Genomic DNA, 17,911 nt, shown 5'->3' with positions numbered 1-17,911 from the left:
GTGGCTCATGCCTGGAATCCCAGTACTTTGGGAGGTGGAGGCAGGAGGATCACTTGAGCCCAGGAATTCGAGGCCAGCCTGAGCATCATAGTGAGACACTGTCTTTACATGCACACACACACACACACACACACACACATACACATACAAAATTAGCCAGGCATGGTGGCACACATGTGTAGTCTCAGCTACTACAGAGACTGAGGGAGGAGGATCACTTGAGCCCAGGAGTTCAAGGCTGCAATGAGCTATGATCCTGTTGCTGCACTCTAGCCTGGGCACCAGGGCAAGATCCTGTCTCAAAAAATAAATTAATTAATTAATTATAAGTAAATAGGGCACACCGATCCAGCTATCAGGGAACTAGGACAGTTTCATAAAAGAGAATTACAATGTGTGTGATATCCTTCCAGTGACACTCAGGTTCAGTCGAGCGAATGCAGCCCTGGGGACACTCAGGCAGAGCCTGGGCTGGTTGTCTGCGGGGCGTGGGCGTCTGCAGGCAGACCAGGGGATGGGGCTGTGGGGGCTCAGCATGAGGGGGCGAGAGGGCAGTGCGGCTGGGTGTGTTTGGGGCTTCCGGCCCTGTGGTGGTGGTCTGTGAGGGCTGTGATGAGGATGTGTTTGGCGTCTTTGTATTCCAGAACCAAATGTTTCGCCTTCTTCCTGAAGGTAATGGCTGACCAGTTTTCATTAGGAGTGTGATGATCCAATTTGCATTTTGAAAAGCATAATTTCCAAAAGGCAAAGCTTTTTTCTATTGCAACAAGATCTTGATTTTATAGGGAAGACAAAGGAAAAACAAGCTTCATTGAACTGAAATGAACTGAAAGACAACGTTGATGAAACTTGAAATTGTTAGGGTGGGCATGATAAATTGGTAATAGTTGGGCATGAGTTATTTGACGTCTGTGTCAGCCTCTCTCCAAGGACTCAACTCAGGAAACTTGTCATTAACTGGCTTTGTTTTGAAGGGGGAGGGGGCATTGGAGTCAAGTCCACTGTGACTGCATTTATCAAATGTGAAATTATTTAGGAAAGCATTTCTAAAGCGTCTTCATTTCCCATCACAGGGTCATGCTTTTTCAGATTTCAGAAGAAGTATCTAAAGCGCAATTGAGAACTTTTAAGTTTTTTTTGAGCCAGGACATCTCCAAATGTAAACTGGAAGATGACATGGTAAGACCTGGCATCTTGTCGAGATTTAGTCCTGAGAGTTGGTCAGCCCGTGGGGATGTCTGAAAGTTGTCGGGCCGGGTGTTGTGGGTATGATTCCTTTGTGCTGTGAAGTGCCGCTCACATTAATTATTGGGAGCAAGGCAGGGGCAGGAGCCAGGAGGAGGAGGCTGGGGGTGCAGCCACAGCCCAGGGCGGGACCCAGCGGAGCCCAGAAGGGCAGTGGTGGGCCTGACATGGTCCCCACTTCTGCAGTCCTGAAACCAACTGGGACCTGGGACTGTGTGTGTGTGTGTGTGTGTGTGTGTGTGTGTGTGTGTGTGTGTGGTATGTGGTATGTGTCTATATGTATGCCTTCATGTTTGTATGTGCGTGTTGTGTGTGCAGTCTGTGTGTCTGTCTGTGTGTGTATGTGAATGCAGGTCTGGAGGGGGAGTGTGCCAGAGGCACTGCTGGGGTGTGAGGCAGACCCCCAGGCCGTCACCATGCTGACCCGGCTGCTGTGTCTCAGCCATGCATCCTCACTAAAGGCATCCAGAGGCGGTTTGAGCACAGAGCTTGGGGATGAGACATGGCTTCCCCTCTATCCTCCCACTTCTGTCTTCCTGGGCCAGACAACAGAATTGCCTGGCTAGTAGTCTGCTGACTGCATGAACTCTCAGGGGGTCTGCTTGGGAAGTGAGGGCAAACCCTTGGTTTGGAGGAAGTAGAAGTAAAAAAAACATCTAATCTAAAAACTAATATGGCTCAATCCAGTCTTCCAACTGTCTCTCCCTCCTAGAGCTTGCTCGATATTTTCATAGAAATGGAGAAGAGGGTCATCCTAGGGGAAAGAAACTTGGACACCCTGAAAAGAGTCTTCGGCAAAATCAACAAGAGCCTGCTGAAGAAAATCAATGATTATGAAGAATTAAGCAGAGGTAGAAACAACCTGACAGCTGCAAATCAGCCACGTGTATTGTGATATTGACAAATCCTCCCATGTCACAATTGTTTCTAATCAAATATTGGGGGGAGGGTGTTCTCTTTTAATTCAGAGAGAAGATTGAGCCTTGAAAGATCATCAGATGAATTTTCAAATGGTACTGTTTGGAGATATGTTTCCAAGACCTATTTAGTTAATTTACTCTCTGCTGTCCTCATGCCTCCTCCGCACAACCTTCCACCACATCCACATCTTGATGGACCTGCTCTCCTAATACCAGGAGGATGGTGCGGTGGGGACTCGTAGTCACCTTCTCCACACATTGAAAGGCGTAGAAAGAGTTGTCAATAGGCACAGGCTGCAAAGTTTCAAATAGGTGCAAAATTTGTAGTAAGAAATATTTGACTTTTTCCTGTGTGAGATTTTTGTCCCTTGACGTGTGCTGCCTGTATTATGCACCAGGTAGCTAGATTAAAATTATTTTTCAGCATTTCCTTGGTTAAGTCACTTCCTCTTTCAACACTTTAAACACTAAGTCACTCCTTTCAATTGCCACTTTCTCTTTTTCTACATGGGTAAGCTAGGCTGGACCAGGAAAAGGAACTGTCAAGGGTCACCTTCAAAATTTTGATTAATCAAATATTCTTTCTGATTATAAAAATTATATATACTCACTGAAGATGATTTTAAATTCAGAGATATTTTTAACAGCCCAGGAAAGCCATTGCCCCATAAGTATTAATATTCCTAATATTTTTGTTGTATTTTTACCCTGGCTCTTTGTGAATCTCCCTCTTTTAAAGGTTAAGTCTGAGTAATGTCCATGAAGCTAGTCCTTCCCTGTTCTCATGCCTGCTTGAGCCCAAACTTTAAGAGTACTTTAAGGAGTAAAGTACTCCTAAATCAATAACTCTTCCTGAGCTAGTGGCTTAATTAATGAATATCTCACAAATACCACAAAACTCAACCTGCCCACAGGGAGGAATATAGAACTAAGGAACTATTTGGTATGTTTTTCCCTTTGGTGATGAGACAATTTGATCTTGTGTTTCAGAAGCATGTTAGTTGCCTTGCCTGCAGAATCTCTGTGGACTGAAAGGAGATTATGTTCAAGGCAGTCTGTAAATTTTCATTTTTAAAGGGACCTTACGTTGTCCTAGGTGCTACAAATTTCTTTACCAACGTACCTTTCCTGCTATGTCTCATTCTAGACGTATGTCTTCATTGTTTATAGGGGAGGAGACATTCAGAATGCTGGAAATATCAGACTCTCCAAGAGAACAAGACGGTGATTCACAGGTACATGGAAACCTCCAAATCCTCTTTCCTTTTGCATTGCAGATTCTAGTTATTGTATTTGTTAGCTTTTTTTTTTTTTTAAGCTGGCAGATGAACCAATAAGGGGAAGAAACTTCTAGTAAGTTTTGAGAACTGTAGGAAACCCACAAAAGGACAAGTTAAAAAACTGACAGTTTCTAAAATGTGACCTCTCCAGTTTCCCATGCATTAAATTTTTAATTTTAAGACCAAAGACAAAGGTGTTGGAACAGTACTAGTTATTCCAGGTGCTGGAGGGGAGATGGGTGAGAAGCCTCCTACCAGTCTGGCAGCAGTGTCAGCCTCAGTGGGTGAGGACTTTGGGGAAGAGTCTAGCAGGACTGGAAAGAGCAAAGCTGTTTCTTTTACTTGACATTTCAAAAATGTTTCCTGTTTGTAGTTAGGTGTAAGTAGCAAACCCTCATAATCCGGCTGTCTCTATGTTCTCATCTCAGTGAGCTAGCAGAAAAATTTCCTTTCTAGACATAATGACTTCTATTTATGTAGCCTTCAACGATCCACCAAATACATTCTGACTTATTAGTCCATTCACTCCACACCACCCCCCGCCCCCATGGCAGAAAGCAGAGGAACCCCTGAATGCCTTAATTAGGCTTGAGAGAAACCAGTCACTAGTGTGGGCTTCTGAGACAATTACCAGACCTCTCTCAGTCTGAAAATCAAGGATTAAGCAAAGTAATGTGGCACTTTGTAAGCAGTATAACACTCTATAAGCATTGTCCCTTTTAAATACCTAAAGATACTAAGTTTTAATATCTTAGTAAATTTTAGTATCTCAGTATCTTAGCAAATACACTTAATGTACTTGGCAAATACTTAGCATACGTAATAGTAAATACTCAATATACTTAGTAGGTATTAATACTTAATAAAATACTTAATATCTTAGTAAACATACTAAGATACTAGGTTACTTGCCCAAAGTCTTAAGGCTATGAAGTAGCAGAGCCAGGAATTTGGCTTCCCAGCCTGGAGTCCTTCTCTCTCCCTCAAGGGGCTACGCAGACTTCTAGCTACATGCTGAGTATCTCAGCACTGAAATAGCCCTAGGAAATAAGCAGGACACAGGGCCACCTCGGACTGGTACTGTCAGGTACTACAGTCTGGATACTATAACCTACAGTGTAGCTGAGACCTGCCTCACCAGCCCATACTTCCCCACCAGCCGCTGTGGTCCTGACATCTGGGTTATGCCATCAGCTTTAAAAATCCTGGGACCACACCATGTCCTGTGTGAAGGGCAGGCCCTCAGCTGTTAGCCAAGATGCACAGATGGGTTGAGTACATAGCCAAGAGAGTCACAAGGTCATAGCCCAAAGACATTCACTCAATCAGGAACTCTTGGTTGAGCTCTCACAAGTTAGTACATCCTAGTCCTTGGCATGGATGTTATCTGCCTCCAGGAGTCTTCTGTATGGTAAGGGAAGCAGAAATGAGAACAAATAATGATAACACAACATGATGACAACATTAACATAGGTGCAAAGTGCTCAGGAGGCCCAAGTATTGGGACACTGACTTTACAGCTAACTATGGGGCAGAGGTCTGAGGGATCCTGTGTGAGGCAAATGGGTGGAAACCAGTTCTTCAGGGAAATGACCCCAATTTGGGGGGAGGGGGCGCAATGGACGGTGCTCTTGCTTCCTGGTCTGGCTTAGGCCTGACCTTTTACTGGGGAGTTGTGTGTTCCCTTCTCAAGTCTTTGGCCCACAGAGTTAGCTCCTGGGTTGGCTTTTTGTTTTCCAGACATCTGACAAAGTTTACAGAATGCAAAGCAAACCTCGGGGATACTGTTTGATCTTCAACAACTATGATTTTAGCACAGCACGGAAGGCAGTGGACAAACTTCAAAGAATTAGGGATAGGAATGGCACCCACTTGGATAAAGGTACAGTAGAATCCAAAAGAGAGAAGTGGAATATTTCTTATAGTTTTTTTTTTTTAATCAAAAGGGAGAGAACAAAAGCTATACTAAAAGGGCCACATGTTTCAAGAAAGTGGATTTAAACCTATTTTCCTGTGGAGGTGAAGAACATTCTTATGTATTTGTTAGCTTTCTGCTTTTTATATTTTAAATTGGTTTTTTTAAATAAAATCAATGTATGTATAAGAGTAAAATATTAAATCTTACCAAAAGACTTATAATGAAAACTAGCAACAAAGTTTGCTTTTAATTCAACTAAATGAATAGTGTGTCTGTGGAGTGCATTAGGTGAAAAAATTGTCTTGGTATCAACACTCTTATAAAGGCTGGATTTATATGAATTGGGCTATTGAGTGCAGCAGAAATTGTGGGTTCTTAACAGAAATAGCATTTTCAAATATTAATCTATTTAGAAATTCTTTTGCTTAGCCTATTTAAGCTAAGATTGAGAACTTACAAGTTAAGTAAAAAAAGAACTTGTGGTGTGTGAATATAAAAAATGACTTCAACTAAAAATAATAATGAAAATCATCTAACCCAACCATTGATATATACTTATAATGATTTTGATTTGGTCAAAGAATTTTTGAAAATAGTGTTCATGACTCATAGCATCAGTTATTGAGTTATTTTGTAAATGAAGTAAAGTTTAGAAAATTAATGCAGATAGATTATAATTATCAGGACTTTGTAATGGTTCCTGTTAACATTTGATTTGTTTATTCAAGCATATCTATTCTAAGGTTTTAAAAAGCCACAGAGCTTAAGGTCATCAATGACATCATTTGTCATCATGCACTTGGTATTGAAAAAGTTTCAGGCCTTTGATTTCTATTCATTAAATATTTAGAAATTTCAGTTAAATAACATTTGATTCTATTTTGGGCAATTCATTTTCTTATATCTGGTCCATGATGGACTGGTCTCTGGTTGGCATTTGAGTTTGCATGTCCTGCTTTTTCTATTCCTGTTCTTACGTTCCATGCTGAACGAGTAAAAGTAGGAGACCCAGCTTTGTGAGTCATTTCTTCTGAGACGTTCTCCCCCAACCCCTGTTCTACTGCAGTACCTTGCGACCTGCTTTACAGCCATTTTTCATTAACACAGCGTACTTCCAAAGGAATCAGAATTTTTCCACAGAACCAAGGCACCATATTAGTCTTGCCAAAGTTGTTCCAAATCAACAAGGATACATTGCAGCTCAGTTATATTTCTCTATTTCTAATGCTAGACTGTCTCTGGACTGATTTATGTTTAGCTCTGATGTGCTAACAGGGACAAAATACTAGAGAAGGACTACAAAACATAATACAGGAATTATACCACAGGAATGGAGATGACAGCTAATGAAAGGTTTCAAACAATTTTGAGGAGTTAAAATAAAGGAGGAGACGTAACAGACTTAGCAGAACAGAGAAAGCTACAACCGAAGTGATTACATAAGGGAACACAGAAAAGAGGCAGACTCACTTACCCCACAGAATCCTGGAGAAAATTAGGAATTGGAAGTACAAAGTGGAGGTGAGGCAATGAGCTGAAAACAGGAGGATTCTTTGAAAGCCTATATAAGGCACAGTGATACCCCCAGATCCATACCCTTATCTCATAGAGCCAAGAACTGTCCCTATTCTAGGGACATAGTAAGGAACAGGAACTTTATTTTTGATAAAATTGAACCAGAGAGTCTCAACACTTGGGGATACCAGGCCCAGCACTGGAAGCAGTGAAGCATCTTATTGAAGACAGAAAGATTAAAGAAAATTCAACCCACTGGTGGCATGAAGTTATATATCTATCCCAACTTGGTTCCAAGAACACTGGTAGATGTGGATTCTCCTCTTGAGAAGCTGAAAGCCCCAGCTAAAAGACCTACAGATAATGACACCTGGGGGACCATGAAATGGTCAGGTCCCCAACCAATCACCCTGTTATGAAGTCCACCAGTGAACAAACCACGTTCATGAAGACAGAGCTGTCAGTCAACTTTTTAACTGACTAGTCAATTTATGAATGGACAGCCAAAGATCATCAGTCATATGAAGAAAGCCTCTAATAGAAAAGAAAGAGGCAATACAAACAAGAAAAAAATGAAACAGAATGTGAATGAAACAAAGATAATGTTGAGGAAAAAAGCAGTCTTTAAAAAGGCTATATTTAGTATTCTTAAAGAGGTAGTAAGAGGTTGATAAAAGAACTGGATGTTATGAAAAAGGAACAAATAAGAAAAAATCCTTGAAAATTTAAAAAATGAGCAACAAAATGAAAAATTCAATAGTGTAGAAGATAAAGTCTCAAAAAGTAGGACAAGAAGACAAAAGAAATCCAAACTAAAAGCAAAAGGACAAGATAATTTACAGATAAGTCAAGGATATCCAACCTCTGACAGTGAGAGTTCCAGAAAGAGAGGACAGAGAAAATGGGGGAAATGGAATTTTCCAAAAATTGAATGACATAGTCACCTCCAGACTGAAGGGGCCTAATGAATTGAGAAAGAGTCATACCAAACCATATCACATTCCAGAAGCTTCTAAAAAGGAAAAAAAAAATAAGTAAAATATATAAAGTATCAGAAATCAAAAGGTCATTGGATTTCTCAATAGCAACACTGGAAAAGACAGTGAAGAAATGCCTTCAAAATTCTAAGCAAAAATGCTTTTGGAAATAGAATTCTGTATCTAGCTAAACTATCAAAAACTATAAAAGTAGAAATAGAGACTCATGCATGGGCTCAAAAATTTTCTTCCTCATGCTCTAGCAGATAGACTCCAGCAAAACAAGCTAGTAAACTAAGGAGGAAGCCATAGGTGGAGGAACCAGGGGATCTACTATGGAAGAGATACAGAGATGTGCCAGGAAAAGAAAAATTCAACCAGGCTTAAGGAGCAGCCAGTTGGGGTTGGAGGAGAAGGATGTAATGTTCAAGATGAGAAAGGGGAGAGTGTTATTGTTGGGCTGTTTTCTCTTCTGAACTAGTTAACCAGATGGGTAAGCTATTATTTAGGCTTACTATCAAACCAATGTAAAAGATGACTATGTTATTTACAGTCCAGGACTAAGTTCTCTAGGAAAACATAAAAATGAGTCAGACAAGCAGCCTGGAAAAGTTGAAAAACTTTGACCAGATCTGTTAGAGCATTTGGAGAAAAAAAATGTTAGGCATATAGGAAACAAAGCAAATGTAAAAGTATTGCAGTTACTATCATAATTCCAGGAAAGACAAAAAAGTTTAATAAGAAAGGAAACGTAATTAAAGAACTTAATACTTACATACTGTTAACAGTAGAAATATTATGGTAGATGCAACCAAAAATTGTAAATAATTTTGTAAGAGCACCAAATGCTTGTCTTCCATAATAAGAACTCAATATAAAATTTATAAATGAATAAATACCAGTGTACTCAAATTCATTACAAAAAAAGTACTTAAAAGCTGAAAGTTGTGGCCTTCATGGAACTTGACTGGGTAATAGGGAGAGATAGAGGATACTGTTTTTGTAATAGGTCTTTTAGTTTTTTTTTTAAATTCATATCTTTTATTTTGATAGATAGAAATAACTTTGAGAAGATTCAGCATAAAATATCAATCTTTTATTAAAAATATTTTTTATGATTATGTAAGTAATACAGTCATCTGTTAAATTGGTTTGATAGTAAGCCTCAGTCATAGTTTACCCATCTTGTAAACTAGTTTAATAACACTCAATACTCTCCCCTTCGTCATTTGCCTCAGGGTTTGGGAATGTTTTCAGCTGGTGCCAATAAATATTAGAAGCCTGTAGAATCCAGCTACTATAATAATATACAGGGTCTTGTTCATTAAGTTTTGGTTCAATCTTTTTTTTTTTTTTTTTTTGAGACAGGGTCTTGCTCTGTTGCCCAGGCTGGAGTACAGTGGCAGGATCATAGCTCACTGCAGCCTTGAACTCCTGGGCTCAAGCAATCCTCCTGCCTCAGCCTCCTTAGTAGCTGGGACTACAGGCATATGCCACTGTGACTGGCTAATTTTTTTTATTTTTTGTGGAGACAAGGTCTCGATATGTTGCCCAGGCTGTTCTGGAACTCCTGGCCTCAAGTAATCCTCCCGCCTCCTGAAGTGCTGGGATTACAGGCATGAGCCAGCACCCCGGGCCTCTGGTTCAAATTATCATCTATCAATGATAAGACCACCGTCCTCTCCAGCTCAGGGCCATGGTCTGGGAATTATTGTGGTATAACTGACTTTTTTTATTTCACTTTTCAGATGCTTTAAGCAAGACCTTTAATGAGCTTCATTTTGAGGTAGTACATTTTGAAGACTCCACAGCAAAAGAAATCCATGAGGTTCTGAAGGTCTACCAAGGCATGGACCACAATAACAAAGACTGCTTCATCTGCTGCATCCTCTCCCACGGAGACAAGGGCATCATCTATGGCACTGATGGAGAGGAGGTCTCCATCTATGAGCTGACATCTTATTTCACTGGTTCGAACTGCCCTTCTCTTGCTGGAAAACCCAAAGTCTTTTTTATTCAGGCTTGTCAAGGGGATAATTACCAGAAAGGAATACCAGTTGAGACTGACTCAGAGCAGAAGGAAGCCTATTTAGAAATGGACGTATCACTTCAAAAGAGATATATCCCAGATGAGGCTGACTTTCTGCTGGGGATGGCTACTGTGAACAACTGTGTTTCCTACCGAAACCCTGCAGAGGGGACCTGGTATATCCAGTCACTTTGCCAGAGCCTGAGAGAAAGATGTCCTCGGTAAGTCTTGCCTACCTACCTCTCCTCAGTGTTATACCATGTGGCCCCTTCTCCATCACTACTACTGCATATCCATGTTCAGAGCCCATTAGAAAGGGTGTCATGGTTGAGGCAATATTGACAGATCAGAGAAATGTCCGGGGGAGTGGTTTCCATTCATCTGTAAATATCTAGCTGTGGATCACATAGCTATGCTTCCCAGGTCAGTTGGAAAATGGGAGAATGGCAAGTGTTAACAGTTCAAGTCTGTAGATGGAAAAACTGAGATACTTCTTTCTTTATTCAAGCACCTCAAAATACAATTAGGATATCACAGAGCTGGAAAGGATTATAAAGTCATATAGTCCAGCTCTCTCTTTAGGTAGAAACGTGACTGAGCCAACTCAACTAGTTTTGGAAGTCTTCCAAGAAGGCAGCAACCCATGTCAATGTTTAACATCCTCCAACTCTGTAGAAAGTTCCTTTTCTTTTTTAAGGGAGGGTCTTGCTTTGTCACCTGGGCTAGAGTGCAGTGGCATCATCATAACTCACTGCAACCTCAAACTCCTGGGCTCAAGCGATCGTCCCATCTCAGCCTCCCAAAGTGCCAGGATTACAGGCTTGAACCACCACACCTGGCCAAAAGTTCTATAATAGCTAACCAAGCTCAAACCCTCTTGGTGCATTGTGGGAGATAAATAGCAAAGAGTAGGAACGTTTTTATATTAATATTTCCACTAATTTGGCCTGTTTTGAAGCCACAAAATGTGGGAAAATATCCTTCCCTCATTTATTATATCATCTGCTTCCCTTAGTTAGATTATGGTTTCATGTGTCACAGTTCACCCAAAATGCACAAACAACTGACAGATGAATAGCAAGGAATCTTCTGCAGGTTCCTTCCAGCCCTGTATCTCATTATGTTTTAAGCATATGAAGAGCGAGAATTTCCCATGGTATATAAAAGAGTGAACCATAACATCATTTTGATGTTTTCATTTTGTAACTCAAACCACGAGTCCTGCCAGGTTTCGGGTGCTAGCTGCTAGCTCTTGAGGTGGACGAAGAGGTTGCAAGACAAAACTGCCAAGAGACCTTGGTGAGAAGAAAGTGGGGGCAGCTGCAGAAGGCATTCAACTTTCACTTGCCCAAACCTTGATTGCATCAAAGACGAATCTACAGAGGCAATGTCAATGTGAACCAGAAAGTACTGGGGACATTGAGGTGATTGGTGGGGCCAAATAACATAGTACATGGAGCAGTGTGACATACACACAGGTCAGCAGGGAAAGAAACCAAATCTAACACTGACACTGAGGTTTCTGACGGTCAGCAGAGATCCCGCACAAACCAAAGGTAAGTTATTAAGCTCTGGGAAAACTCATTTACCTGGAAAGCTGGGGGTAGGTCTTAGTGTAGCAACTTATTATTTCAAATGACTGATGTTTTGAGAGAAAGAATGACAGAACTATCACTGAGCACAGCAGATGAGTCAGTTCATCAGCTATTTTTCCCTCATGGATGGTCACGGTGTTATGTGATGTTTTTCAGAGGTGACGATATTCTCACCATCCTGACTGAAGTGAACTATGAAGTGAGCAACAAGGATGACAGGAAACACATGGGGAAACAGATGCCACAGCCTTCCTTCACTCTGAGGAAAAAACTTTTCTTTCCCCTTAATTGATGCTATGTTTACCTGCATAACACTATAGTTGTTTCTTGCTGCTTTTTTTTATGGCATTTTGCACAATCGTCGGGTTAAAGTTAATATGATATTAACTTTTATGCCACAAGCTAACTTTTACACTATGTAAATATTTTTTAATTAAAAATTTGATTTAATTCTTTTAAAATTATGATTATTTTGCAAGCTTTTTAATAATCTATTGCCAAGCTCTCCTTTTAGCTGATAATGTGTAAATTGCTGCATATTAACAACATGTTGCTTCATGCTAATGTTGCACTCCTCCTTTCATGCATTTGCACTGCTCTTTCTACCTGCGATCAGCTTATTCTACAGCTTTAGCCAGCTTTAAAACGGCATTATTTTTCTAGAATTTTTTTTTCAAAAATATTTTAATAGAATAAAATATAATCTTATTTTACTGTTCCTTGGAGATTTTTTGTGATTGATTGTGTTCGTTTACTTTTTGTTTTTTGCCAATGGCGTCTCACAGGTGGAACACGTTTGCATCACAGGCATGTTTCCCTTGTGCCTCCCACTACGGGCTCATATAGTTGTCTTTTTACAATTTGTTGTCAGCATTTAAAAAATGGGAGCTGTCACACGAAATCCAGAATACCTTCTTTTAAAAAATCAGAATATTTCTCAACATTGACTCCATGCTCCTGTCTGCGACGGGTCCGAGGAGCGCCCCCTTCCGACGGGCGCGCGCCCTGCGGTGCAACAAGCCCCGCCCGCTCGGCCCCAGCCCCGCCCCGCCTCCTCCCTGGAGGATTGTTTTTCCTCCTGTTCAGCCCACTTCACTTACGCACGTTGCCTGCCCTGGGGGCATTTGGATTCTAGTGATGGTTTAGGGAAGGTGGCAAGAATCATCAGAAATTCCTCCTAAGTCATAGGTTAGGGAACATGGTTGAGAGGCGAGAAATGGAGGGGTACGTGCATAAAAGAAAAAGATTTCCAAATCAAATCAATAAATTATCTTTTTGGCTAGCAAAAGTCCCCAGGGGTCACATGATACATGCCAAAGCACAATCAACGTTCAATAGGAACAAGGCCTCCAAATCCATCTCTTTCTAATGAAATATGAAAAGGGGGGGGGTGGGGGGAAATGGTACAAAGCCCAGAGAAAGCAAAGTTCCAGGTACAGAGAACATCGCTTTGCAATGAAGAGTTGTGATAAGCTGTGCAGCTGAGATGAGAAGTCAAACATTCCCAGCCGCTCAGAAGAAAGCAAATTGTGAAGAGACAAAAATAGTCAGAGCAACCCAGGAACCAAACATTATATGCATTTCTCAAGAAAACCTCACAGGAGTTCCCTAGGCCTACAGGATGGGGTGCCTACCATCTTCAGCTACAGAGAGCAACTTTTTGTTTCTCATTCTTGTCCTTTGCTATTATCATCTTCTAAGGTATCAGAATCATCTTCATAAGCAGGACTAGAAGCCAATCTCCTAGAACGTCCTTCAAAAATTTCTTCATTCTTGGCAATTATATTTTGCCTGTAAAAGGAAAGGGAACATGTATCACCACAGACTCAAAAGGTAAAAAGGGTATAGGATATTTGGGGAGCGGGGGAGAAATGTGGCTTTACTCCTTCATCAGGGGCAGTCTCACTCATTACTTGCAGTGGTTTTGAATTTAGTGACCAAATTCCCATGTGAGGAACTTTCTACTAAATCACTGCAATGAATACCTTTCCTTTATTAAAGTACAGACCAAAATTTCTTTTGATGATTTAAGATGCATCAAGTAAGGGTATAATTTCTGATGAGCAGTTGATTTCCACAGGCACCAGAAGCAGCTGGATCTAAGGCTAAACCACCAAACTCAGAGGATTTGAAAATGACCCTCAGCTACAGAACTAAATAAACTCAGAAACTGGCAGATAAATTTCCTGTGTTGTTTTGCATATAGATGGAGACACAGGTAAAGGAGAGAAGTCTAGACACAGCCCCGCTTCACCTCGGATGAACCGTCTGGCCTCTGCAGTTTACTCTGTGCCCAGGTCAGAGCGACATACCCTCCTCTGGAAAGTGCCTCTGCCTTGACATCACCAGGGAGTACCTGGCTCATCTTCCTAACCTACTCCTCACTCACACTCCTTCCCACTCCTCAAAAGAATCAGCCGCGTGTTTTTGAGCAGCAGCATCCACACCTTAGATGATTGTTTTCCTGTGTCAGGCTCTGTATGGTATAATTATACTTGTCCTCAGCTTCGGCAAGCTTGGTCTGCAGCATTTTTTCCAGATTTCCCACCGCAGCTTTCTGAAAGACATACATTGTAATAACTATCTTTTCAAACCCAGAGCTATCCAGGGCAGAGCCATATGACAGAGTGGTACAGAGACTCGAGGTCCTCCCCCAACCCCCATCCCCACTCCAGCCAGGACTCACCTCTCTCTGGAGTTCCAGCTGGGTATGGTAGAGGTTTGTGTTAAGTGACTCTAAGATAAGAGCTTGTGCCTGCAACTCTTCCTCTATGACCTGCAGAAGAAATTGTTTCAAGACGTCATACTGGTGTCTACCTATTTATTTTCTTCTCCAGGACACTTGGACTAGAATGCAAAGCAGTGACTTTAGCCACTTCTCCTGCACCACTCACAGCCAGCCAGTCACCACACCCTGTTAATTCTACCCGCTCTCTGTCGTGCCCATCTGTACCCTTGTCTTCAGCCTCACTGTCACTGCTGCAGAGCAAGCCCCACCAGAGCCCACAGGCAATGTTACAATGGCTCTCAACCATTCATCCACTGCACAAGTCTTTATTAAATACCTACTACTGATCCCAACTATATGACACCCTGGAAAAGGCAAAACTGTAGAGATAGTAAAAGGATTAGTGGCTGCCAGGGGGTTGGGAAGGGAAGTGAGGGATGAAAGTGGGGGGCGGGGGGGGGGGAGAGGGTATTTTTAGAGCAGCAAAACTATTCTGTATGATACTGCAGTGGTGTATATATGACGTGATGCATTAAGCAAAACCCATAGAATGGACAACACAAACAGTGAACCCCAATGTAAACTATGGACTATGTTTAATAATAATGCATCAGTATTGGCTCATCAATTGTAACTAAGGTACCACCCTGATCCAAGATGTTAGTAATTGGGGAAATTGTGATGTGGGGTTGGGGAGTATATGGAAACTCTCTGTACTTTCTACTTAGTTTCTCTATGAACTTAAAAGTGCTCTAAAAATAGTCTATCAATTACAAAAACCCTCTACTAAAGAATGAATAGGAGCCTGGGCAAAGGTCCTTAGAAGGCAAATGCTTAGTGCATCTGAGGACCTGAAGGAACACCAGCGTGGCCAGAATAGAGACAGCAGGCAGGAGCATGGGCCAAGGTGAGGAGATCCAGAGGAGCCAGGTCATACCTGAGAGGCCAGGTCACCTGAGAACAATGGCACATCATCGAAGGGTGCCTGCACGCATGTCACCACTCTGTGGAGAATGAATTAGAGGGGCAAGGGAGAGGGGGCTCAGGAGGGGGTGCTACTGTGGTGCAGGTGAGGAACGATGGATGAGGGTACGGTGGCAACAGAGTTGGAGAGCAGGGGATGAATTGGGGATATGCTATAGAGGACCGGCTGACGCTGATGGGTTGGATGTGGGCGAGTGACAGAAAGGAAGAATCAGGGATGATTTTAGGTCTAGGCTTGAACAGCTGAGATAATTGACAATTTGGGGGCTCAAATCTCTGATGGAAAATCAAGACTGGCATTAACACGTGAATTTTGAGGTGTCTGTAAGTTACTTATGTGGAAATGTCAAGAGAGCAGCTGGATGTGCAGGCCTGGGGCTCAGAGGAGGGGTGAGGCTGGAGGTATCAACCTCTGGTGGCACAGAGACAGCTTTTCCATCTATGTGGACAGATGAGCACACCTAAGGAGAAAGAGGAGATAAAGAAGTGGGGTCCAGTACCAAGCCCTGAAACATTCCAGGACTTGGGGTTAGGTGGATGGGAGGACCTAGCCAAGGAGATTGAGAAGAAGTGGCCAAGGAGGTAAAGGAAACCCCAGACCCCAGAAGTCTATGGAAGCCAAGAGAGGTGAGTGTTTCAAGGAAGGAGTGATCAACCGCACCTGCTACTGCCAATGTCAAGTGAGGGAGGCATTCCTCGGATTTGGCAACTTGGAAGTTACTGGTGATTTTAACAAGAGCGGTTTCCGTGGATGCAGTGGGAGCAGAAGCCAGATTGAGGGGAAAAGGGAGGTGACCCTTCTAACAGGTCCTGCCTCCCCTCATTTTCCCTCTTCAGACTCTGTCCTCTGCATTGCTGCCAGAGTTCTTTTCCCAAGTGATACTATCTTCCTCGCAAAACTCCAGTGGCTCTCACTAATGACAGAATTAAATCCAGACTTCTTGTGATGATGAATGGGGCTACTGAAGTTCCTATGCATGCAGCATTAAACAAAAACAAACAAACAAAAAAACCTCTTTGTCTTTGTCTATGGGCAAACTGGACGTTGGGTTCACTTTCTGTTCTGTTCTGGAAAGCTATGGTAAAGGTGGAATGCCAGTGGGCAACATCGCTTAGAGTGAACCGATCCCAGGTTGGTGAACTGCATCTGCCCTGGGAGGCCTGCGGGGGATACCAGCACCTGGTAGGAGGCCACGACTTTGGGCTTCCCTGGGGGCAGGGACTCTTGTAACTGGGCATGACCTGGAAGATATGCCCGTGGATCTGTGACAAAGATACTGGACAAGAGGCTTCTAAGCCAGGATAGCTCCTGCACCCACCTATGTGAGTCTCATTTCTCCTCGCCTGAGCTGTTTCCTCTGGGGCCGCATGAGACTAGCCCTGGACCACTGTGAGAGCTGTTACGAGGCTCCCGCAGAAGAGGAATCCCCCGATTCTGCCCTCCTGGCAGGCTGTGCTTCCTTCCCCCTTAGGCTTCTAAGTGAATCCAGCAAAGGGTGGCCCGTGGTGCCATGCGAGTGAGAGATCCCAGCTGGAACTAAAAGCCTCTCAGCCGCTGGCCCTTGGTACCTTTCCTGATCTGCCTTGCTGTTCTTTTCATATACCAGGTCCTTTCGCTTACATTCGTCTTTCAGGTTGGACCTCCACCCTCACCCTCTCCACATTCTGAGATTCAGAAACACTCCTCACCTGTCAAAACCAGCTGAAAGGCCATACGGTAACCTTCCCGACCCTATCGCCCACTCCACCAACTAGCGTTTCTTTCCTCCAAAGGAATTATATTGTGCTTATATTTTATCGTAAATATGTCTGTTTTTCCCTATTTATGATCTCTGTAGTACCTCATAATCAGCACCTAGTAAGCTCCATATGCATTCTGTTAGGTGCAGAAGAGGCTAAAAGAATAAACTAGGTAAGTCTCTGCTTCCAGGTGTTAGCCCCACATAACTGCTGCATGTCCTCAGAGCCCTAGAGCTCTTCCCAGGTAATGAGCACCCTCCTAAGCCATATGAACTTGGGAGATGCCATCATGTACTGCAGTTGCATTATGCAAAGCACTATACCAGGTTATTTTGCATTCTTTCATTTATTCATTCAAAAATCAATTACTATTTACTGAATGCCTGTGATGTGCCAGGCACTGTTCTAGGAACTGGGGATTAATAGCAAAGAAAACAGAAAAATATCCCTGGCTTCATTGAGTTTATCAGCTTAGAAGATAATAAATCTGTGCAAAAAAATAAAACAGAGGAAAGGCAGTGTTGGGGCAGGAGCTGAGCCCTTACGTAGAGTGGCTCCTGAGCAGGCGGCATTTGAGTAAAGACCAGAAGGAGGAAAAGACGTTAGTCAGTCATGTAGATTTCTGGGAAAGAGCTTTCCAGGAAGAGAGAATATCTAGAACACAGACACCCTAGGCAGCACATCCTGGCCTGTTAAAGAAACAGCAAGGAGGCCAGTGCTTCCGGGGCAGAGTGATGGGGGGAAGAAAGAGAAGAAGAGGTTGGGGGAGAGAACCACCAGCAAAGAGAAGATGGAACAATGCCTGGAGCCAGCACAGGACTGGAATAGTTCCATATTCCCACCAGCCAGAGTAGAGAAACCTAATACTAAGGGCATTGCATAGAGTACTCAGAAGAGCGTTACCTCAGTAGTCGGACAAATTAGTTTTACTTGAAAGACTGCTTTAATTTTGCCTAACAAAGCTTAAAAGCAAGCCTCGA

The 17,911-nt window shown here is 42.5% G+C and overlaps 2 protein-coding genes across 10 annotated transcripts in view; one reads left to right on the top strand and one right to left on the bottom strand.

The window, feature by feature from the left end:
- CASP8 (caspase 8) overlaps positions 1-12,197 on the top strand; it is a 28,703-nt gene extending 16,506 nt beyond the window's left edge. For 5 of the 6 annotated variants that reach the window (XM_045559747.1, XM_045559746.1, XM_045559744.1 and 2 more), the window contains 7 exons: positions 1,074-1,179; positions 1,958-2,096; positions 2,214-2,258; positions 3,336-3,400; positions 5,186-5,327; positions 9,604-10,105; positions 11,636-12,197. In XM_045559747.1, coding sequence (XP_045415703.1) covers positions 1,074-1,179; positions 1,958-2,096; positions 2,214-2,258; positions 3,336-3,400; positions 5,186-5,327; positions 9,604-10,105; positions 11,636-11,771 — 1,135 coding nt within the window. In that variant the 3' untranslated portion in view covers positions 11,772-12,197. The remainder of the gene's footprint in view (positions 1-1,073; positions 1,180-1,957; positions 2,097-2,213; positions 2,259-3,335; positions 3,401-5,185; positions 5,328-9,603; positions 10,106-11,635) is intronic. The other variant, XM_045559749.1, reaches the window with a different exon arrangement.
- Positions 12,198-12,733: 536 nt separating this feature from the next.
- FLACC1 (flagellum associated containing coiled-coil domains 1) overlaps positions 12,734-17,911 on the bottom strand; it is a 30,200-nt gene continuing 25,022 nt past the window's right edge. For all 4 annotated transcript variants that reach the window (XM_045559739.1, XM_045559740.1, XM_045559741.1 and 1 more), the window contains 3 exons: positions 14,166-14,255; positions 13,927-14,036; positions 12,734-13,270 (listed from right to left, as the gene is read on the bottom strand). In XM_045559739.1, coding sequence (XP_045415695.1) covers positions 13,147-13,270; positions 13,927-14,036; positions 14,166-14,255 — 324 coding nt within the window. In that variant the 3' untranslated portion in view covers positions 12,734-13,146. The remainder of the gene's footprint in view (positions 13,271-13,926; positions 14,037-14,165; positions 14,256-17,911) is intronic.

This window comes from Lemur catta, chromosome 8 (genome assembly GCF_020740605.2).
Source record: "Lemur catta isolate mLemCat1 chromosome 8, mLemCat1.pri, whole genome shotgun sequence".
NCBI lineage: Eukaryota > Metazoa > Chordata > Mammalia > Primates > Lemuridae > Lemur > Lemur catta.
Note: the sequence above shows the minus strand (reverse complement) of the source record. Positions and strands in the feature narration are given on the sequence as shown.